The sequence below is a fragment of the Equus caballus genome, chromosome 23 (assembly GCF_041296265.1).
Source record: "Equus caballus isolate H_3958 breed thoroughbred chromosome 23, TB-T2T, whole genome shotgun sequence".
Lineage (NCBI taxonomy): Eukaryota > Metazoa > Chordata > Mammalia > Perissodactyla > Equidae > Equus > Equus caballus.
Genome location: NC_091706.1, coordinates 16,289,018 through 16,313,155, shown reverse-complemented (window position 1 = coordinate 16,313,155; position 24,138 = coordinate 16,289,018). Strand labels below are relative to the sequence as shown.

Sequence of the window (24,138 nt, the reverse complement as noted above, 5' to 3'; positions counted from 1 at the left end):
GGGGAAAGTCCTATACATCTAAATAACAGAATCACATTGTTTCATTGAAATACGGTTATATTCCTACCTCATATCAAGTATCTGATAGCCACAGAAATTTTGACAAATGTGATATTAAAATGGAAATTATGACAAATATGATAAAAGGGGTTCTTTGCAACAGTCACCATCACACAAAATATAAAATAATACAGCAAGAGAGACTAGCAGACAAAGATTTTAAACTTCACAATTTATAACTTACTTCTGCTGCAACAAATCAGAAGGCAAAAGAACATTTTTATCGAGGTCATGAAAATCAGCGGGGAAAGAAATCTTTGAAACTTCCAGGCAGACACGGATCACTCAACCTTCAAAAGTATTTTAGAGCCTAGCCCTATTTTTCTCATTGCAAATTTTCCAGGAGCACACACAGGTAACCGGGTTGTAAATCACTGGGTTTTCTGCGCTTTCATTTCCCTGAGTTCCATCTTCTTTGCAGTTTAACTTGTATACCAACACACCTACCTTTAAACACACATACCAACTCTTATTGACCTTCTGATCTTTCATCATGCTGGTTAGTATCAAAAATATATCTGAGGGCTGGCCCCATGGCCGAATGGTTGAGTTCACATGCTCTGTTTTGGTGGCCCAGGGTTTCACCAGTTTCAGATCCTGGGCACAGACATGGTCCACTCATCAGGTCATGCTGGAGCAGCATCCCACATGCCACAACCAGAAGGACCCACAACTAAAAATACACAACTATGTACCAGGGGCTTTGGGGAGAAAAAGGGAAAATAAAATCTTAAAAAATATATATTTTTATCTGAGGCCGGCCCAGTGGCATAGTAGTTGGGTTTGCGTACTCTGCTTTAGCAACCCAGGGTTCACAGATTTGGATCCCAGGCAGGGACCTACACACCGCTCATTAAGCCATGCTGTGGCAGCATCCCACATAGAAAGTGGAGGAGGATTGGCACAGATGTTAGCTCAGGGCCAATCTTCCTCACACAAACACACATACACACACACACACAAAATATATACATATATATATATACACCTTAAAAGCTTTGGTTTGAATAACAAACTCAGTGGTAGATTACACTGTGTACAGAGGCAATAAAAAAGCCAACTACTTCAGGAAAAAGTCCTACAGGGGGTCCAATACAGTAGTCCCCCTTACCTGTGTGGGATATGTTCCAAGACTCCCAGTGGATGCCTGAAACGGCAGATAGTACAGAACTCAATATATACAATGTTTTATTCTTATACATAGCTATGATAGAGTTTAACTTATAAATTAGGCACAGTAAGAGATTAACAACAATAACATCTCTTTGGCACATCCAAATCGCCAGCATCACTACTCTTGCACTTTGGGGTCATTATTAAGTGAAGTAAGAGTTACTTGAACACAAGTACTGCAGTATCGTGACAGTCGATCTGATAACCAAGACAGCTACTAAGTAACTAATGGAGGGTAGTGTATATAGCATGCACACACTAGACAAAGGGATGATTCACATCTTGGGCGGGACAGAGCAGGATGGTGCAAGACTTCATCAGGCTACTCTGAACAGCGTGCAATTTAAAACTTATAAACTGCTTATTTCTGTAATTTCCCATTTAATAAAATTTTTGGACCATGGTTGACCTCAGGTAACTGAAACCGTGGAAAGCGAAACCATGGATAAGGGGGCACTACTGTATACTCAAGAGGTCAGACTCTACTCTGTAGATTAGATCTGCAGAGCAATTGTAGGGTCCGTGTTTCAAGGATGAGGTGAAAGAACTTATCACAAACACTGAGAGAGATGAGAGGGTTGGAGAAGAGCCACACCAATTCCCTGCCCGCATGAACTCCTCCACTATCAGGATAGGCCCAGTGCAGGTGGGAGAGCAAGTAGGGCGTGGGACCACAGGTGGAATAACATTCTCTGAAAGACCCAGCCAGGCACAGACAAAGCCCAACCTCAGAAACAGCTGCTCAAAGAGGACAGAAGTCATCAGAGCTGAGGGTGGCAGCACCTCACCTGCAGCACAGACATTGTGAAGATGCACAGAGTAGGTATTACAGTTATTCATGGCCATCAAACACTTATTTGCACTAAGGCTAAATTTAATTAGAACACTGTTTCTTTACTTATTGATGTCAATAAAGATATCAACTGAAAAGGTTATCAAATGTCAATCAGAGGCTCTGCTCGGCAGGAATATGTATGCCTTTTATTAACACAAATGGGTAAAAAACTTAAATAAGAGTCTCAACTGACGTTCATAACACAAAATCCATGAGGAGAGGGAAGGAGCCTCGGTAGGTAAATTGAAGGCTGAGAGTCAGAGACTCAGACAATAGGCATACCTCCATCCCACAATCCTCCTTCCTTCTAATCTTACCTCAGATATTACAGGCTAGTAAGGAGAAAAAACTTTCAGACTGAGGCAATTTAATAAGAAAATTTGCTCTCAGAGTTTAAAGAACACTAAGTCCAGGAAGCGTCTTCTGGAGTCAAGAGGACATCTTTGACTTCGGAGAGGAGACGCCTAAGAGGTGATGCTAAAAAGCAAACCACCAAGCTGCTGACTGATTCTGATCACTCCAGGCGTGTCAGTTCAGGGCCTTCAAAAAGCAAATGCCACGACAATCAGACATGCAAGGGATCAACTGGGGAAAGGCACAGGAAGGACAGAGGGAGAGAGAGCAGTAGTGGGGGAGGAGGGCCTTCGGGCCTGAGGCCTGCGAGAGGAGAGAGCTGAGGAGGAGGAGCCGCAGACTGCGCTGCAGATACGCAGCAGTCGCACCAACTGTGCCCTCAGGGAGCCCAGAGCACACTGCCCATGAGCAGAACCCTGCACTGGTCAGGGACAGGTCAGCTCTAGTAAGCCCACCACAGTCAGCCAACGGCTGGCAGCAGCGCAGAGAGGGCACAGCCTCAGCATCAACGCTGCGATAGATCCCCAAAGTATGGCGGCAGAAGGCCGTTGGCAACTACAAGCCTCAGAGCAAGTTCTCTCATGAAGGGAGAGATGAGCAGCTCACTGCCACGGCTGCCACAGGCCCCTGTGCTGCACGGATCTCCACCCACATCGGGAGAGCGGCACCCCCAAAGTTCCTGTGGGCCTCTCCTAAGGAAAAACTCAGAAGAACACATGAGCAGGACAAACCTTGCCCCCATCACTGCAATCATCCTCAGGACTGCAACTCCTCATCTCCATCCTCCAATATCTATCTAATCCTACTCACCCTCAGCAATCACTCTGCAGGTCTTGGTAGCTGATCTAATGAACTAATCCAAACTCTCATTCCTGAGGGGTCTGAGCCCTTGGCAGTCATATCATTCTCATTCCAGGATGGTGGGATGAAAATTAGTGGATCACCTGGGTTCCACACGTATTCAACCTGTTGCAATCCTACCTGCTTCAGCTGATCTGGGTCAAGATGGTAGAGCCCACTCCTGCCTGTGGGCCCCACGCTACAGTAACTCGCTGGCAACCACAGCTTGTAATTTAATTGTACCCTTGCTATGTCCCCTGCGGAAAGACTGCACCCACACTGGGAACCAGGACTACTAACCCTGCAGAGCTCAGAGGTGCAGGGACAGAAGCAAAAGTCCCCCAGCGGGGCACTGCGAGCTAAAGTAAGGACGCCTACTTCTGTTCCCACCTCCTGGTTCCCAGACCCATGTGTTCTTTCTACTGGGGATACAGAACCATGTGGTAGTTCCCAATTTAGTGCACATACCGCATCCTGAAAGATGGCAACCCATCCTTGGAGAGTATTTCCTGAGTTAGAGCTTCGCCTGTGCCTTCTAAAGGCCATTCTAGCACTCCATGAGGCCAGCTGCCTCTGGACAGAGCAGTCTGCGATACAACCAGTGAATGCCAAGGCACAGACCCACTCCCATACACCTTTCCCAGCAGAGTAAGTTCCCTGTTCTGATGCTACGTTAGATGTGATGCCATACCTGTGGATCAAGAAGTCAACTGGTACCATTAAACACACACTAAGTTGCCAAGTAAAAATGATTAATTATACTACATGCTGAAGTTAAAAAAATAAAGATATAGTTGTTGCCTAAAGGAGCTTATAGCCTAAGGTGAATCAAATATCCTCAGCAATGGCTTCCTTTATCACTACACACTATATTCATAACAAGACCATATAACATTCTGAGGTACTGGTAAGCTTTCATCACAAAACCTTAACCATAATCACTGAAAATAGTCAAGTTGCACCAAAAATGTATTCCTATGCCAAATATTCATTAGTTGGCAACAGTTAATACTATTTGTAACTTCTAAAATTAATTGGCAAGATTCAATAACTTAAAGGTTACTGCTTTTATGAATCCCATATTTCCAATTTCAAATTTTACAACAAAATAAAACTGTCCATACTGCTATTTTTAAATCGTGTACCTAAATCAAGTACAAATAATAATCAAATTACTAAATTAATATATATTACTAATGTAATATTTATTCAAAGATTATTGAATAATCTATTTTTATATTTTCAGATTCGATCTAAATGAAAAATTTCTAAATTGTCCAATGGTCAGGTTTATTATGCTGGCTTCATTTGAATAAGTAATGAGCTAAGAAAATAAACAAAGTCCATAAGGATTTGTCCACAAATTGTCCATAAGGACAACTGCAAAACAATGCAAAATTTCCAAAGCAGGATAAAAAATTACAATAACTTTAATTTAGAGTAATTTTCTTCTTAAATACTCAAAGTAGTTTTTTTCTTTTAAGAATGCTTCATATTTTAACAATGGTCTTATTTAGAAGGAAGAAGAAATCTGCAACTCACCTTTGTACACCATAAGGCCTTTCTAAAATAGGCTCTTTGAATGGAGGCGGAACGTGACCAAAATAATCAGGATAAGCCACTTCAGAATATTCTGGGACAGACTTTGTATTTTTCACAATCTCGATGTAGAGATCTGAGTCGTGGAGAGTTGGTCCATCAGAGATTTCAACTGATGCTTGCTCCACCGACGAAGCAGACTCACTGTCTTCATCATCCTCAGTTTCGACTCCAGTACAGCAAAGCTTCCCCAGCTGAACTGCTCTGCCCTCAAACAGAACATTCCCACAAGCAGCCATGTGTGGACACGCTTTCGTGCACGTAAGGACAGTAAGAGGGAGGCTGTAGTCCTTCTTCATTCCTGCAGTGAAACCTGGGGCTGTTTGAGAGGGAATATTCTGCAATGTAATTCGGTCCAAGGCCTTCACAATGTCATTGTTAAAGCCATGGACTGATGAAGTAGTTCTATTTTGATCACCTAGCTGCTGTTGTAATGTTCTGTCATTATCTTTAACATCTTCTTTCCCCAGATCCATAAAGGTAGGTTTCTTATCACCTTCCTCTCCTTTAGAGGACACATTCGCCTTCATTACAACTCCTTTTCTTAAATTGCCTGAATTTCCAGAAGCTTCCTCTCCCGCAGTAGGAACAACAATAGGACCTCGTACTTTTCCCTCAAATACAAAAGGCTTTGGTTCTTTGGAGATTAAATCATAGTCCTTTGAAAAGAAAAAAAAATTTAATCTTTTATCTGTAAATATTAAAACGCAATAACAAAACTAAGATCATATTCATTTTATATGCTGCCTCAGAAACCTAACATTTGAAAATTTTAAAGACCAATAAAACCAAGTACGTTTTAATTTCACTGATAAAACAGAAAATATTTAACCACAACAATATTCATTACATTTATTTTACTTTTTCTATTATAAAAATAATGCTTATATACAACAGAAATATGGGTAATTTTATAAAAATAGAAAAACATTAAAATCATCCAATATCCTATTAAAGGAAACACAACTAAATTGTTACTCATTTACTCAACAAATATTTATGAGCGTCTGTTTTGTGCCAAGCACTGTTTCAGTCACCTAAGACTCATCCGTTAAAACAACAGCCCTTCCCTTTTGCAGCTCACATTTTTCTACAGGAAGGGAGAGGACTGTTAATACAACAAGTGAAAAACATGTTATAAATGTATTTTACCTAATGTTAGAAAGGTAAAGTGTTAGAGCAAAAAGAGGGGGAAGGGTACTATGGATTGCAAGTGCCGGGGGAGGAGAGGCAGGCTGCGAGTTTAAACGTCACTGATTAGGGAGGCCTCACTGAGAAGACGAGATAGGAGCAAAGACAGAGAAGATGGCCAGCGCACAGGCCCAGAGTGGGAGACACAGAGTGATCAGAGAACAGCAAGGCTAGGATGGCTGGGATGGAATGAGCAAGACAAACATCAAGTGGTAAAAGAAGGCCAGACGACCCCCAGCTGCCGTTGCCCGCCCCATGGGGCAAGGGATTGCCGGAGATCTCGGAGAGGACTGGGGCTGGGTGGAGCTCCAGAGGCCGGCTCCGCGGCCTGGGGCGAAAGCTCCAGAGTTCCGCCCAGGCAGCAGACAAAACTCTCTGTCTGCCATTAGTGGAGGGGCCACGTCCAGCACTCACAACTCTGGGAAAGTCCCGGAGAGAATCCCAGAGGACGCGGCGACCCCCAGCTGCCATTGCCCACCCCGTGGGGCAAGGGATTGCCGGAGATCTCAGAGAGGACTGGGGCTGGGTGGAGCTCCAGAGGCCGGCTCCGCGGCCTGGGGGGAAAGCTCCAGAGTTCCACCCGGGCAGCTGACAAAACTCTCTGTCTGCCATTAGCGGAGGGGCCACGCCCAGCATCCACAACACCAGGAGGGTCCCGGAGAGAATATCAGGCAGGGCAGCAGCTGACCAGCTACCACTGAAATCAGGATCTCCGGCTATCCCCCAGTCAGGGCAAAGGGCTCCCCGAGTTCCTGGGGAACAGGACTGGGGCTGGGTGGAGTTCCAGCGACCGGGCTCCGTAGCCTAGGGGGAAACCCTACAGGCTCACAGCAGCCTCAGCGAAAGCCTCTGCACAGCACAGCAATATTTGTTATCTTTATGATCATAAATAGTTGATGATATCATTTAAATTTTTTTTAAAAATCTGGTGATGTAAGAACTTCTTTAGCGAGTTCTGTGCTTTCTAGGTGACTTGCCCAAAGCCGTGTAGCCAGACGGTTGCAGGACAGCAGGAGACCAGAGTCTGCTAATCCCTAGTACATACGTCAAATGACTGCCAGCAGCTAAAATGACCGAAGGGAAGAGGAGCACCCATCCGGCAGCCACAAGGCTGGAAGACCCCGGGACAAAAGTAGCATAGCTAGGTGAGCTAACCACAGACTGTAGAAGACGCCAATAGCTCTGCTGCGACCCACAGTGGACAAGTGAGATTTTGTGGGTGCCAACAGTGACGGAGCAGCAAATATAAGTGATCCTACCCCTGGCCGCTGGAAAAGCCCATAACACTGTTGCAGACCCCAAGGAGGGAGCACGTCTAGGTGGGCTGCAACAGTAGGCACCAGCAGCCTGAAGCCCCCCCGTGATGGCCCCCATGGCAGAAAAGGGAATCCAAAGGACCACTGTGACTACGAGGAGGGGCCCACGCCCAGTTAGCAACTGCAGATAGGGTTCCTGGTTGGTGCAGTATAAACAGCTGCTCCCCCACCACACCAGCAGAAATAAGTGGAAGGAGCAACTAATCTCTGTCTCTATGCGGATGCACAAATCTACAACATCAAGCAATATGAAAAAATACATTAAATCTCCAGAACAGAAGGAAAACAACAAATACACAGACAACAATCCCAAAGAAAATGAAATATATAACCTAAATGACGATGACTTCAAAACAGCCATCATTAAAATACTCAATGAGTTAAGAGAGAATTCAGATAGACAACTCAACGAGTTCAGGAGCTATGTCACAAAAGAGTTTGATACGATAAAGAAGAACCAAACAGAAATACTGGAAATGAAGAACACAATAGAAGAGATTAAGAAAAATCTAGATGCACTGAACAGTAGGGCCGATAATATGGAGAAAAGAATTAACAATTTGGAAGATGGAAATATAGAAATGCTGCAGGCAGAGGAGGAGAGAGAAGTAAGACTAAAAAGAAATGAAGAAACTCTCCGAGAATTATCAGACACAATTAGGAGATGCAATGTAAGGATTATAGGTATACCAGAGGGAGAAGAGAAGGAGAAAGGGGCAGAAAGCCTATTCAAAGAAATAATGGCTGAGAACTTCCCAAATCTGGTGAGAGAGATGGATCTTCAGGTGACAGAAGCCAATAGATCTCCAAACTTTATCAGTGCAAGAAGACCAACCCCACGGCATATAGTAGTGAAGCTAGCAAAAGTTAACGACAAGGAGAAAATACTAAGGACAGCCAGGCAAAAGAAACTAACCTACAAAGGAACCCCCATCAGGCTATCAGCAGATTTCTCAGCAGAAACTTTACAGGCTAGAAGAGAGTGGAATGATACATTCAAAAATCTGAAGGACAAAAACCTACAGCCGAGAATTCTCTACCCAGCGAAAATATTCTTCAAATACATTGGAGAAATAAAAACTTTCCCAGATAAACAAAAATTAAGGGAGTTCATTGCCACAAAACCTCCTCTTCAGGAAATCCTCAGGAAAACCCTCATTCCTGAAAAATCCAAAAAAGGAAAGGGGCTACAAAACCAAGAGCAGAGGAGATAAGTAGAAGGACAACAACAGAGAGTAGCAGCTCTTCATCAGAACAGACTAAACCATGGGACGAGAAACAAAGGAAATTGAAGAAAACCGGAAAACAAAACATAAAATGGTAGTGGTAGGCCCCCACATCTCAATAATCACTCTGAATGTAAATGGATTGAACTCCCCAATCAAAAGACACAGAGTGGCAGGATGGATCAAAGAACAAGACCCAACAATATGCTGCCTCCAGGAAACACACCTCAGCCCCAAAGACAAACACAGACTCCGAGTGAAGGGATGGAGAACAATACTCCAAGCTAATAATGAACAAAAGAAAGCAGGTGTCGCTATACTAATATCAGACAAGGTAGACTTCAAAGCAAAACAGATAAAGAAAGACAAAGAGGGACAATACATAATGATAAAAGGGACTCTCCACCAAGAAGACATAACACTTACAAATATATACGCACCCAACACAGGAGCATCAAAATTTGTAAAGCAACTCTTAACAGAACTAAAAGAAGACATCAACAACAATACAATAATAGTAGGGGACCTCAACACACCATTAACACCAATGGACAGAACATCCAGACAGAAAATCAACAAGGAAATAACAGAATTAAATGAAAAATTAGACCAGATGGACTTAATAGATATATATAGAACACTTCATCCAAAAACAGCAGGTTACACATTCTTCTCAAGTGCACATGGAACATTCTCAAGGATTGACCATATTTTGGGAAACAAAGCAAAAATCAATAAATACAAGAGAGTTGAAATAATATCAAGCATCTTTTCTGATCATAATGCTATGAAACTAGAAATCAACTACAAGAAAAAAGCAGAGAAAGGTGCAAAAATGTGGAGACTAAACAACACGCTTCTGAACAAACAATGGATTATTGAAGAAATTAAAGAAGAAATCAAATATTATCTGGAGACAAATGAAAATGAGAACACGACATACCAAATCATTTGGGATGCAGCAAAAGCAGTCCTAAGAGGGAAGTTCATCGCAATACAGGCTCACCTCACTAAACAAGAAAAAGCTCACATAAGCAACCTCAAACGACACCTAACAGAACTAGAAAAAGAAGAACAAACAAAGCCCAGAGTCAGTAGAAGGAGGGAAATAATAAAAATAAGAGCAGAAATAAACGATATTGAAACAAAAAAGACAGTAGAAAGGATCAATGAAACAAAGAGTTGGTTCTTCGAAAAAATTAACAAAATCGACAAACCTTTAGCCAGACTCACCAAGAAAAGAAGAGCGAAATCTCAAATAAATAAAATTAGGAATGAGAGAGGAGAAATCACAACAGATACCAATGAAATACAAGAGATCATAAGAGAATACTATGAAAAACTATATGCCAACAAATTGAACAACCTGGAAGAAATGGACAACTTCCTAGACTCCTACAATCTCCCCAAACTGAATCAGGAAGAAATGGAGAATCTCAATAGGCTAATCACAAGTAAGGAAATAGAAACAGTAATCAAAAACCTCCCCAAAAAGAAGAGTCCAGGACCAGACGGCTTCTCTGGAGAATTCTACCAAACATTCAAAGAAGACTTAATACCTATTATTCTCAAACTATTCCAGAAAATTGAGGAAGATGGAGTACTCCCTAACACATTCTATGAAGCCAACATCACTCTGATCCCCAAACCTGACAAGGACAACACAAAGAAGGAGAACTACAGGCCGATATCACTGATGAACATAGATGCAAAAATCCTCAACAAAATTCTGGCAAACCGAATGCAGCAATACATCAAAAAGATTATACACCATGATCAAGTGGGATTTATACCAGGGACACAGGGATGGTTCAACATCCACAAGTCAATCAACGTGATACACTACATCAACAAAATGAAAAACAAAAACCACATGATCATCTCAATAGAAGCAGAGAAAGCATTCGACAAGATCCAACACCCATTTATGATAAAAACCCTCAATAAAATGGGTATAGAAGGAAAGTACCTCAACATAATAAAGGCCAGATATGACAAACCCACAGCCAACATCATACTCAATGGACAAAAACTGAAAGCCATCCCTTTGAGGACAGGAACAACACAAGGGTGCCCACTTTCACCACTCCTATTCAACATAGTACTGGAGGTGTTGGCCAGAGCAATTAGGCAGGAAAAAGAAATAAAAGTAATCCAAATAAGTAATGAAGAAGTAAAACTCTCGCTGCTTGCAGACGACATGATCTTATATATAGAAAACCCCAAAGAATCCATAGAAAAACTATTAGAAATAATCAACAACTACAGCAAAGTAGCAGGGTATAAAATCAACGCACATAAATCAGTAGCATTTCTATACACTAACAATGAACTAACAGAAAAAGAACCTAAGAACTCAATCCCATTCACAATCGCAACAAAAAGAATAAAATACCTTGGGATAAACTTAACCAAGGAAGTGAAGGAACTATACGATGAAAACTACAAGACTTCTTGAAAGAAATTGACGATGACATAAAGAGATGGAAAGACATTCCATGCACATGGATTGGAAGAATAAACATAGTTAAAATGTCCATACTACCTAAAGCAATCTACAGATTCAATGCTATCCCAATCAGAATCCCAAGAACATTCTTCACAGAAATTGAACAAAGAATCCTACAATTCATTTGGGGCAACAAAAGACCCCGAATTGCTAAAGCAATCCTGAGCAAGAAAAACAAAGCCGGCAGAATCACAATCCCCAATTTCAAATCATACTACAAAGCTACAGTGATCAAAACAGCATGGTACTGGTACAAAAACAGGTCCACAGATCAATGGAACAGAATTGAAAGCCCAGAGATAAAACCACACATCTATGGACAGCTAATCTTCGACAAAGGAGCAGAGGGCCTACAATGGAGAAAAGAAAGTCTCTTCAACAACTGGTGCTGGGAAAACTGGACAGCCACATGCAAAAGATTGAAAATTGACCGTTCTTTTTCACCACACACCAAAATAAACTCAAAATGGATCAAAGACCTAAAGATTAGGCCTGAAACAATAAGTCTTCTAGAAGAGAATATAGGCAGTACACTCTTTGACATCAGTTTCAAAAGAATCTTTTCGGACACCATAACTCCTCAGTTGAGGGAAACAATAGAAAGAATAAACAAATGGGACTTCATCAGACTAAAGAGCTTCTTTAAGGCAAGGGAAAACAGGATTGAAACAAAAAAACAGCTCACTAATTGGGAAAAAATATTTACAAGCCACTTATCCGACAAAGGGTTAATCTCCATAATATACAAAGAACTCACACGGCTTAACAAAAAAAAACAAACAACCCGATCAAAAAATGGGCAGAGGACATGAACAGACATTTCTCAAAAGAAGATATAAATATGGCCAATAGACACATGAAAAGATGTTCATCATCACTAATCATCAGGGAAATGCAAATCAAAACTACACTAAGATATCACCTTACACCCGTTAGATTGGCAGAAACATCCAAAACCAAGAGCGACAAATGTTGGAGAGGTTGTGGAGAAAAAGGAACCCTCATACACTGTTGCTGGGAATGCAAACTGGTACAGCCACTATGGAAAACAGTATGGAGATTTCTCAAAAAGTTAAAAATAGAAATACCCTATGACCCAGCCATCCCATTACTGGGTATCTATCCTAAGAACCTGAAATCAGAAATCCCAAGAGTCCCTTGCACCCCTATGTTCATCGCAGCATTATTTACAATAGCCAAGATGTGGAACCAATCTACATGCCCAGAAACTGATGATTGGATAAAGAAGATATGGTATATATACACAATGGAATACTACTCAGCCATAAAAAAAGACAAAATTGGCCCATGCGCAGCAACGTGGATAGACCTCGAGGGTATTATGTTAAGCGAAATAAGCCAGTCAGAGAAAGACGAACTCTATATGACTCCACTCATAGGTGGAAGTTAACATATTGACAAGGAGATCTGATCGGTGGTTACCAGGGAAAAGGGGGGGTGGGGGGAGGGCACAAAGGGGGAAGAGGTGTACCCACAACATGACTAACAATAATGTACAACTGAAATCTCACAAGGTTGTAATCTATCATAACATTAATAAAAAAAAAAAAAAAGAGGGCCAGATACTGTGGGGCCTTGCAGGCAATTTAAGAATTTTGGTTTTCAGTGAGACTGGGAGTCGATGGAGGGTTTTGAGTAGTACCATGACATGACATAATTAGGAATAAAGAAAACAAAAACCTACAGCGCAAGGCTTCTTAACTGCCGCAGCAGACACTCTAGGCTAGATCATTCTTTTTTGCTTGGTTCTGGTTCTGTATTTCCAGCGGTGGGGGCGGGAGCAGGAGGGCAGCACTGGCTTGTGCACTGGTGGATGTTGAGCAGCATCCCTGGCCTCTCTCACCCTAGGTACCTGGCCCCACCCCCTCACATCTGTCTTGACCAAAAATGTCTCCTGACATTTGTCAAATGTCCCCTGGAGGCAATCTCGGCCCTGGTGAGAACTGCTACTTTAGCACTCTTCTGGGAATAGGCTGAGGAGGGGACAGTAGAAGTGGGGAGACTAATTGAGAGTCTTCTGCAGTAATCTAGGGAAGTTGGTAAGAAGCAGCTGGATTCTAAATGTACTGTGAGGCAGAATCAACATGCTATCCTGATAGACCAGCTATAGGGTAGACGGTACAGAGAGAGGTCACAGACGGTGCCAAAGTGTTTACCTGAACTCAAGGGAAAACATCACTCTAGAACGTCAAGTGTGAGCTAGTCACATGTGGACAAGGATGTGTGAAACAGAATAGAAGAAACCTCATTTAAAATGAGGTTGGGGGCCCGGCCTGGTGGTGCTGCAGTTAAGTTCGCACGTTCCACTTTGGCGGCCTGGGGTTCGCCAGTTTGGATCCAGGGTGCGGACACGGCACCACTTGGCAAGCCATGCTGTGGTAAGCGTCCCACATATAAAGTAGAGGAAGATGGGCATGGATGTTAGCTCAGGTCCAGTCTTCCTCAGCGAAAAGAGGAGGATTGGCAGCAGTTAGCTCAGGGCTAATCTTCCTCAAAAAGCTAAAATTAAATTAAAAAATTAAAGAAATAAATGAGGTGGGGAGGCCACAAGAGGGAGCCCTCACACACTACAGCTAGACGCAATGATAAACCCCTCCCAACTTCCTCCTTTTTTTCTATAAAATAACATTCCTCTCCTTTGTTTGTTGGACTTGTCTATGGCTTTTGATATAGCTTACTTGTCCCAAACTGCAATTCTTCTGCTATTCCCAGATAAACTCATTTTCTGGTAAAACAACTGACTTTTATTTATTTAGGTCAACAGATGTAAAATAGGCAGCTGGATATATGAGTCTAGAAATCAGAGGAGAAGTCTATGCAGAAGACATAAATTTGGGAGTCATTAGCATACTGACATCATTCCAAACCATGAGACTTGAAATCATCAACGGAAAGAAATAAACAGAAGAGAAGAGGACAAAAGACTGAACCTTGGGGTACTACAATCTTAAGACGTTGAGGAGATGAAGACAAAACAGAAAAGGAAATGGAGAAGGAAAAGTCAGTCTGGAAAGATGAAAACCAGGAAGAAGAAGTATCCTGAAAGCCAAGCAAAAAAAAGGATGCTTCTGACAGGTCAAGTAGCCTTTATATTTTTGTACTTTTAGAAATAGTTTTTTGTCTACATAAGACTCTATCAGGGGCTGGCCCCATGGCCTACTGGTTAAGTTCAGTGGGCTCCACTTCAGCAGCCTGGGTTCAATTCCCATGCGTGGACCTACACACATCGGTGGCCATGCTGTGGAGGTGACTCACATACAAAATAGAGGAATATGGGCACAGATGTCAGCTCAGGGACAATATTCCTCAGGAAAAAGGAGTAAGAGTGGCAACAGATGTTAGCTCAGGGTGAATCTTCCTCACAAAAAGAAAGAAAGAAATAAACAGTAAAAGACTCTTTCAAGGAAATACAACACAATTGATTTAATCTTTATTCTATTGTTGGGCATTAAATCCTTTATAGAACAGGGAAGGATTTAAACAAATTAGGTGTATATTTAAGCTATTTTCAAAATTTTGCTATTACAAAGAACTCTGTGATGAACATCTTTTTGCAGAATTTTTTTTGTTTAGGATGATTTCCTAAGCACTGAAATGGAATTACAGGGTCAGATACTATAATCAATTTTAATCTTTAATAGGAATCGTCCAAGTACTCTCCAAAAATGTTTATATAAATGTATATTTCCAGTAATGTATATGAGAGTATCTACTTCAGGTGCTCTCCTCCTTGCCAACATTAGGTACTAGTTTTAAAAATTTTTTCTAAAGTGGTAGATAAGACATATTGTCTTACTGTTACGTTAATTTTCATTTCTTTGTCTACTAGAAAAGCAAACAGTTTTCCATACATCTGTTAACTTGTTTAATTCTTCATAGGTAATCCTGGAAAGCAGGATTTTTCTTGTTTTGACGTATAAATTCTCACAGAAAAATACACACACACACATATATACTAGTCCTCTAGCTAACTCATTTTTGCAAATATTTTTCTGGATTTGCAATTCATCTTTTAATTTCGTTTAACTTCTTTATACACATTATATATTTATAATTAACTCCTTAACCACCTACTATATAAAACCCAGGGAGTAAAGATGACCCACTCTCTACTCCTGTGCTATGTCTAACCCTAGGAGACAGTGGAGGCACAAGGGAGGTAATGGGTAGGTGGCTCTGCATCAAAAGGGTTGAAGGGAAGTAACTTTGCATTAAAAAAAATCTGTTGTAGGAAACATGGTGAGCTAGGTATCCACCCCACAGAAACATTTACAGTTGTTGGATAAAATATTAAAATATTTTAAGTATGACAACAAGTGGATAAGAAAGCAAGGATAAAGACAAATAGTAAATGAAGATGGGACCCCAAAGTGGTAAGACTGAAGTTGGCTTTCACTTGGAAAACATCTGCTAAACCAGGTGACCTGGGCCTTAGGTTTTCCAATCTCAAAGAATATAAAGAACAGACAAGCCAAGAACCTGCATAAGGTGGGAAGTCTAATGGAAGATCCTCCTCCCATAAAGATGGAGCCCCAGAGAACTAAACCTTCAACATAGAGGACCCAGAAATTACCCCCACACATACAACAAATAACAGCAAGGAAAGCCAACTGTCCCAAACCTTAGCACTAAGAGGATGAAAAATACCACTACTCACAAATTGGTACCACAGCTTGCCATCACACGGATATGCAGCCTGAATTCACATTGTCTGGGTGGTCCAAAAACCCTCAAGGAGGAATTTAATCTTTAACAGTGCTCATCAAAAGTAACAACAACAAAAACTTCTGGAGTTTCCACATCGTTTCCACAACAAAAGTATACAGAAAATGAGCAGCTAACAGTAAAAAAAAAAAACAACTAAATACACAATCTAAAAAGTAGGAGAGAAAGAATTAAAAGAAACAACAGATATAGAAAAAGACGTGCAAGAACTTCAGACACTAAAATAATAAGACTAAGAAATAACTACATTTAATATGTTCAAAGAAATAAAAGACAAGAAACAAGAAGTTAAAGACTGATGAAACAGATTTTTTAAATCTTCTAAAAACCAAAAAGATAATAATAATCTAAATGCCTAACTGATGTTTCTAATGACAGACTAGCTACAGCCAAAAATAGAATTAGGGAACTGGCAGACAGTTCTGATGAAATTATCTGATTGCAGCTTAGAGAAACAAAGAGAAGGAAAACATGAAAAAGCGGTAAAAGATATGCAAGAAAGTAAAAAAGTCTACATTCAATTAGAAATGCCAACAGACAAGAGAGCAGGAAGGGGAAAGAGGCAGCATCTGAAGAAGGAAACGGAGAGTCTTCCCAAATCCTATGAGCAAACAACTCACAGATTCCAAAACACAATGGATCCCAAACAAGATTTAAAAAAGAATATCCACACTTAGTCAACACTACTGGGAAACTGCACAGCATTGAAGCCAGAGAAATTATCTTAAAAGTCACCAGAAACAATTTCCCATAAAGCAAAAAATAAACCTAACAATTACTATCCAGTAATTTCACTCGTAGGAACTTACCCAAGAGAAACAAAGGCATATTTCCACAAAAAGCTCTGTACACAGATATTAGTATCAATTTTATTCATAATAGCCCCAAATTCCAAACATTCCAATAGTCATCAATAAGAATGGATAAAGAAACTGTGGTATATTCATACAAAAAATACTACTCAGCGGGGCTGGCCCCGTGGCCGAGTGGTTAAGTTTGCGCGCTCCGCTACAGGTGGCCCAGTGTTTTGTTGGTTCGAATCCTGGGCGCGGACATGGCACTGCTCATCAGACCACGCTGAGGCAGCGTCCCACATGCGACAACTAGAAGGACCCACAACAAAGAATATACAACTATGTACCGGGGGGCTTTGGGGAGAAAAAGGAAAAAAATAAAATCTTTAAAAAAAAAAAAATACTACTCAGCAACAAGGAAAGCACCAACGCAATAAAAGGGGTGAATCTCAAAAACATATGCTGAGCAAAAGAAGCCTCACACACAAGAGTACATACGCTATGATTCCAGTTATGAGAAGTTCTAGAACAGGCAAAACCAACCGAGAATGAAAGATAGCACATCAGTAGTTACTTGGGCAGGACATGAGGAAAAGGGGCTCAGGGAGACCTTCTGGGGTGACAGAAATAATTCCCTACCTTGACTGGGCTGGTAGTTACACAGTCACATAAACTCTCAAAACTCGTTTAACTGCAATATGTGTAATTTACTGCTTGTAAATTATACTTCAATAAAGCTGATTTTAAAAAAGCACAGAGAAAAGAGGCTAACTTCCAAGAATGATTACAAAATAAAGACACTTTCAGACTAAAAGAGAGAGAGAGACAGTCACACACCAAAAGACATACTTCAAGAAGAAGGAAAATAATTCAGACAGAAGGTCTGAGAAACACTGAAGGTAAAAACACAAAGCAGTACCATCATCTGGGTTTTTTAAAAGCTAGAGTTAAAACATAAACGCATATGAGTTGGTTTGGGAGGTGACTATGGTTAAAGTATTCTAAGTTTCCTTTCATAATTAAGAGAAAGAGGAAAGACAGGATCCTAATTAACTCCAGAATTTAGTAAACATGTATGTTACAATATCAAAAGTAACTAGAATTTTTTCATATATGTCAATATTCAAACTTACACTTTAAATGAATGCAGTTTATTGTACATAAATTACACCTCAACAAAGTTGATTAAAATAAAAATAACAAGACTATACAGTTTTCAAACTAATAAGGGTGGAAAAGTGAAACAAGAAAAAAATACTCCAAATGAAGGCAAGGTAAAGAGACAAAGATATAGATAAGAAACAAACAAAAAGAAATAAGATCTCATAAATATAAATCCAAATATAGGAATAATTATATGTAAATAAACTAAATGCTCCAGTTAAACAGCAGTGACTCAGACTTGATTTTTTAAAATCCAACCATATGCTGTTTAAAAGATACACATCTAAGGATATCAAAAGCTTGAAAGTAAAAAGATTTCAAAAGACATCAGGCCAGTAGCCAAATTTAAGGTAACTACATTAATATTTTTTTAAAAAACCTTTTTGCCTTAAAGTCCTAGAGACAAAGACAATAACTTCATAACAATAAAAAGCTCAATCCAAAAGGAAGAGAAATCAATTTACATTTATACACAATAAATAATAAGCTTCAGGGGCTGGCCCCGTGGCCGAGCGGTTAAGTTCGCGCGCTCCGCTGCAGGCGGCCCAGTGTTTCGTTGGTTGGAATCCTGGGCGCGGAGATGACACTGCTCATCAAACCACGCTGAGGCAGCGTCCCACATGCCACAACTAGAAGGACCCACAACAAAGAATATACAACTATGTACTGGGGGGCTTTGGGGAGAAAAAGGAAAAAATTAAAAAAAAAAAAAAAATCTTTAAAAAAAAAAAAAACAACAATAAGCTTCAAAAAAGATATAACAAAAACCAACAGCTCTGCAAAAAGAGACACATTAGCGATCATAGTGAGAAATTTTTAACACACTTTTCACGGTAATTGGTAGCACAGGAATAATAATCCACAAAGATAGAAAAGAACTCAACACGATTAACCATCTCGTCCTAATAGGCAAACTTACAAAATATACCGCTGTGCCTGACAAGTGCAGAAGAGTTCTTTTCAAGAACACAAGTAGTAACAAAAGCTGACCACATTCAAAGCCATCTCATAAAGAATAAGTCATGTTATCCTACTACCATATGCTAGAAATCAATAAAAAGATAAAAAATTGGAAATTAAAAAGCCAACTGGACATCACCAATGAAACAAACAAAAGAATCATATGGAAATAAAGGTTCAAAACAAAGATAATGAAAATACTAAATATTAAAACTTGTATGACACAGCTAAAACAATAATTAAGCGTGAAATTTACAGACAAAACATGTAAATACTGGGGGGAAAAGTAGAAAATTACTAGATGCCCATCTTAACACGATAACACAAAGAAAGAAAAAAATGAACTAAAGTAAGAAAAATCAAAACATGGCACTGTACGCATATCATTTAGAAACATGGGGATTAACTTCAAAAACATGCTAAAAGTAATCACAGGAAACAGTAGGCAGGCAAGGTACTACAGCTTTTCCTGATTAAAGTATGTAAAACTATTTGACACTTTAAAATCTGTCCATGCATAACTTTAACAAAAATTTAAAAGCAAATTAAAGAGAGGGAAAGAAAAATAATAGAAGTCTGTATGGTAAATGTCACCACGCCACCAGAGATGTGTGAAAACATGGAATTTTGACACTTCCATTATGCTGCCATCAAGAAACAAAAGCAAATAAAGCTATGACTGTCACTTTACCGAAAACAATCAAAGCACAGTAAGTTCCCCTCAAAAACTCTGTTGATAATTCCTTCAATAATTCCATATGCTGCCTTCAAAGGCATTCACTCTGCCCGCACCTGACCACTGAACGGCAGCCGTAACACACGTAGAAACAAAGCAGGTGGTGGTCAGGATTCAAACAAACACATCAAGTAATTTTAAGCTTCAACAGTTGATAGAAAATGACAGGGAAATCCAATTTGAAAAATTCACAATCAAAATTAATTTCATTTATGTTTAGTATCTCATGATCTGCCAGTATTTGATACGATGATGGCTGAAAAATTCTTTCAAACACTTCCTATGTGGAACCAACCAATATTTTTAATTCTCGAAAGTACATCACTTAAACACGGTCTGTATGTAGTTACAACACATACTTCAAAAAATAGAGACTAAAGTATTTGAACAGTGCATTCCTCTGAAAGTTAAAAATGAGAAAGACAGTCAAGTACCAACACAACTATTTTAGAAATGATTTTCTAATTATGCAAATAAAACACAATGTGTTATTTCCCATAACACATGCTATGGAAATAGAGCTAACTACTCTACATAAAACTTCATGGCAAAACAGAGAATACATTAATAAATATGTACTATCTGAAATATTTGAAGTAGCTTCTTTTGCTTAAACAAAATGAAAAGGCGTAACTCAGGTGGGAAGAAAACTTTTCAGAGCTCTTAAACTCAGACAAGACAGTCTGCCCCCAGCCACACCAAGTCAGACCAAAGGAAGGAACCTGCTCTAGGAGAAGCCAAACTAAAGGTCAAGCGGGCCAGGTGTTCCGAGGGCCACGCAGGACGCCATCAAGGGGAGCCCCCTCTGCGTGAAGAACACAAGCAGACGCGCAAGAACTCATCCTCACAGTCTACCAGAGGGAAGGCCTGGCTTGTGAAAGGAGGAGAAGCAAAATCTTGGCCTTGACACCCATTACAAAATTACTCTTCTCTGTTCCCACATCAAACTCCTACAATTTTTAATCACATTATATATATATCTCATATGCACATAAATAAGAAAGAAAATAGGTGATTTCTTAATAATCAATTGCTTCCCCAAATTCCTTCCGCAGTATTTTTCTGCTTTGAGTTAGCAACATTTGCTCTCTCTGGGGTTTTATTTTTCAGTGGTTCTTAGCTGGACACAAAGGTGTTAAAAGAGCAGCAGATACCTGCTGTAAGTTGAATCAAAGGAAATCACCCTGTATCCTTTCCCAAATGTCTCTCTTTCTGCCTTCTTCTTTTCCTTCCTTTCTTTTTTTTATGTTTTTGTGAGGAAGACTGGCCCTGAGCTAACATCTGTTACCAATCTTCCTCCTTTTGCTTGAGGAAGATTGTCAGTGAGCCAGCATCTGTGCCAATTTTCCTCTATTTTAGGTAGGATGCTGCCACAGCATGGCTTGACGAGCAGCACTAGGTCTGTGCCCGAGGTTGGAACCTGTGAACCCTGGGCCGCCAAAGCAGAGCACACACACTGACCCACTATGCCGCCAGGCCAGCTCCTCTTTTTCTCTTTTTGACAAATACCCTCTACTTCATTTTTGCTCTCTTTCTAGTACTCCTGATTTCAAAGTACCTTCCAACATACCCCAAATCTATGGGGAGTACCGAGACAGCAGGAAGGCGTGGACGGGGGCTGCTGCTGCTTCCACTGCATGCAAAGCTCCTTAGTTCCCAAAGGGAAGCTAAATAATCGGAACCGCGAAATGCAAACACTAGCGGGCAAGCTCTTCTCTAGTTTTATTTCTCACCTAGAACTTCATATTCAAGTCTTTTCTTTAAGCAACTAAGAATTAAGTGTATGGAATTTGGGGAGCATGGGGTTTGCAGCAAAAGCTAAATAAATCTGTGATGATCTGGTTCAAACTCTTTATTTCACAGTTTAAGATTCTGGGCATTTTCAGGGACTTATTCAAGGACCCACCACAAGTGAGCAGCAGAGTGAGAATAAGAAACTAGATCTGCCAGTCACTATTGATTCAATCAGCTTTACTAGCTGTGTAATCCAGGCTGAATGATTATATTCCAGTAAATAAATGAGGGTAAGAAATGTTACTGAGAAGTCACTCTAGGGCCAGCCTGGTGGCACAGCAGTAAAGTTCACACATTCTGCTTTGGCGGCCCAGGGTTCAATGGTTCAGATCCTGGGCAAGGACCTACCCACGGCTTATCAAGCCATGCTGTGGCAGGCGTCCCACATAGAGAGGAAGGTGGACACAGTTGTAGGCTCAGGGCCAATCTTCTTCAGCAAAAAGAGGAGGATTGGCCGGTAGATATTACTTCAGGGCTAATCTTCCTCCAAAAAGAAAAGGAAGTCACTCTCCCTATGAACCAACTAAGATTTAAAGACTTCAAGTTGTCTTCCTGTCTTCCCCACATTCCACCATTATACAGTGAACATCAGGGAAAAAAATTCAACATGTAAAGACTGTATTTTTAATTCAGTACTTTCATAGCTCTTATCTCCCCTTAGTTGAATTCAACTGATACAAAGACAACTTTAATATAAGATCTTAAAATACCATTTTAAAGATTATTTTTTACAAAGAGTAAAAATCTACGTCAATTAAAGCGATGAACCAAAGTGATGAAAAACTTAAAACACTACTCCAAAAATTAAATGAGCTAGTCCTCTCGTTTTACAGATAAGCAATTTGCAGCTCAAAGTGTAGAAGTAATTGTCTAATGTCACTCAGAAAAGCAATACTACTTTCATTTTTTTAGAAATGAAAACAGTGATTATAGGTCTATTGGAGAAAAAAAGAACTTTTTCTTAAAATCAGTTAAGATGCTGAATTTTCTATATTTATACCTGAAAATCATCAACAAGCTCAGGGAAAAGGTGTTCATACATTTTAAGTTCTTCTATTGTTCGTCCTGGTTCTTGCTGGGGTTTTAGTTTGTTAATATCCGTTTCAATATCATCATTCTGAAATAACAAAAATAGCAAGTCACCAGTTAAGAAAAAGGTAAAATTACAGAATACATTTTAGCTTTAAAGTTTCACAAATTATTAATTACATGTATTAGAGAATCACTGAATAAAGATTGTATTTTACCATAAATTAAAATTTGCTTGTATTTTTGGGTGGTGGTTGTGTTGTTATTGTTTTGGCTGTTTTGCTGTGTTTCACTTTGGTCAAAGTTACTCTAATATAACACAGTACTTGGGCTCCTCAAGATAGAAAAACTAGCGTCAAGATCAAGACCAAGTTATGTTGCTCCCAATCTCCCTAATTATCATTTTGCTCATATTAAAGTGCAGTAAAACTTAAGAAAACTAAATTGAAAACCATAAGTATACGATGGTGGTGGTGATAATCAAAACAACTAACATTTATTGAGCACTGAAAATACATGAAGCACCATGCTAAGGATTTTACATATAGTAACTAAGCTAATCTGCATAACAACACTAAGAAGTATACAGGATCATCACCTCCATTTAACTTGAAGAGGAAACTGAGGTACAGAGAGGTTAAGCGGCTTGCTCAAAATGACACAGCTTGCAAAGAGAGGAGCCAGAATGTAAAACAAGTCAATGATTCCATAAAGCACTGCCTCAACAGACTAATGATTACCACGCACTCTCATAGTCCGTAGTCAGTAACGCTCTCCTAGAAAAGCCCAGGGCACCACTCATTCAGTTTTTCAGGGAAAAAGTAAAGTAAGGAGTGGAACAACAGCCAGAAAGGATTTCCACGCCCCTTTGGGAAAAAAGAGGGTAAATTTAAACAAGTATGATCTCAGTGAAACAGGATGTGTATCCGGGATCAAATTGGTTCCTACCTGTTCAAAGAGCTAATGCTACCCCATGATAGAAAGAAAAGTGTCAGTTTACCTCCTTTCCACGATATTTTCCAGGACCCTCAACTCTGGCCTCACATTACCTTCACTGATGGCTAAAGAGTGATAAGAAGACCACTCACTCATTTTCAATTTGTATTCATTTTTATTTTTGCATTTATCTTACTATCAGAGTAACTACTTATTTTTCATCCTTAAATGTATTCTACTATGCTTCAATCTTTAAAATGCTCTATATACATGTATCTGACTATATTTATACATTTTCATATTAATAAGTAATTTAAAAGGAAAAACATACTAAGTATTTCTCATTATTTCATATTCAGAAATTTAGCTACTATTTGTATAATCAATAAAAAGATTTTCCCCATTGCCATGAATAATAAAGACTGGTTTTATCTAAAGAGTATCATGCTAATCATTGCATCGTTATTGTGTAATTATTATTACATGAATACATACGTAATTTCACATATCTTCAAATTATGCATTGATGAACCAAAAATAATGTAATTTTCTTGATTAGAATCTAATAAAGTAGACAATGCTTTCAAAATAACAAAAAAAATTTACAAAGATATTCTTTTCTCTAAACATACTAGTTCAATATTCAATACTATTTTGTGAAAATATAGCCTTACATAGTGACTCTCTACTTAAAAAAAAAAAATTTACCTGTAAAACAGCCATAGTGAGGCAAGAAAACTGTACTTTGAGAGGCCAATTTTGTGTTTTGGTTTGGGGAAAAACAAAGATAAAGAACTACTGATAGACTTGGAAGAAAGAAACAAAATCACCTTCTACCGCTCCATACAGTCCTACTAAAGTCAAAGAGGGAAAAGG

At 39.6% G+C, this 24,138-nt stretch overlaps 1 protein-coding gene across 13 annotated transcripts in view; it reads right to left on the bottom strand.

Moving 5' to 3' along the window:
- AGTPBP1 (ATP/GTP binding carboxypeptidase 1) overlaps positions 1 to 24,138 on the bottom strand; it is a 175,155-nt gene that overhangs the window by 67,659 nt on the left and 83,358 nt on the right. For 7 of the 13 annotated variants that reach the window (XM_070248715.1, XM_023627123.2, XM_023627126.2 and 4 more), the window contains 3 exons: positions 22,298 to 22,414; positions 4,805 to 5,520; positions 1,172 to 1,207 (listed from right to left, as the gene is read on the bottom strand). In XM_070248715.1, coding sequence (XP_070104816.1) covers positions 1,172 to 1,207; positions 4,805 to 5,520; positions 22,298 to 22,414 — 869 coding nt within the window. The remainder of the gene's footprint in view (positions 1 to 1,171; positions 1,208 to 4,804; positions 5,521 to 22,297; positions 22,415 to 24,138) is intronic. The other 6 variants (XM_023627133.2, XM_023627125.2, XM_070248716.1 and 3 more) reach the window with 1 other exon arrangement.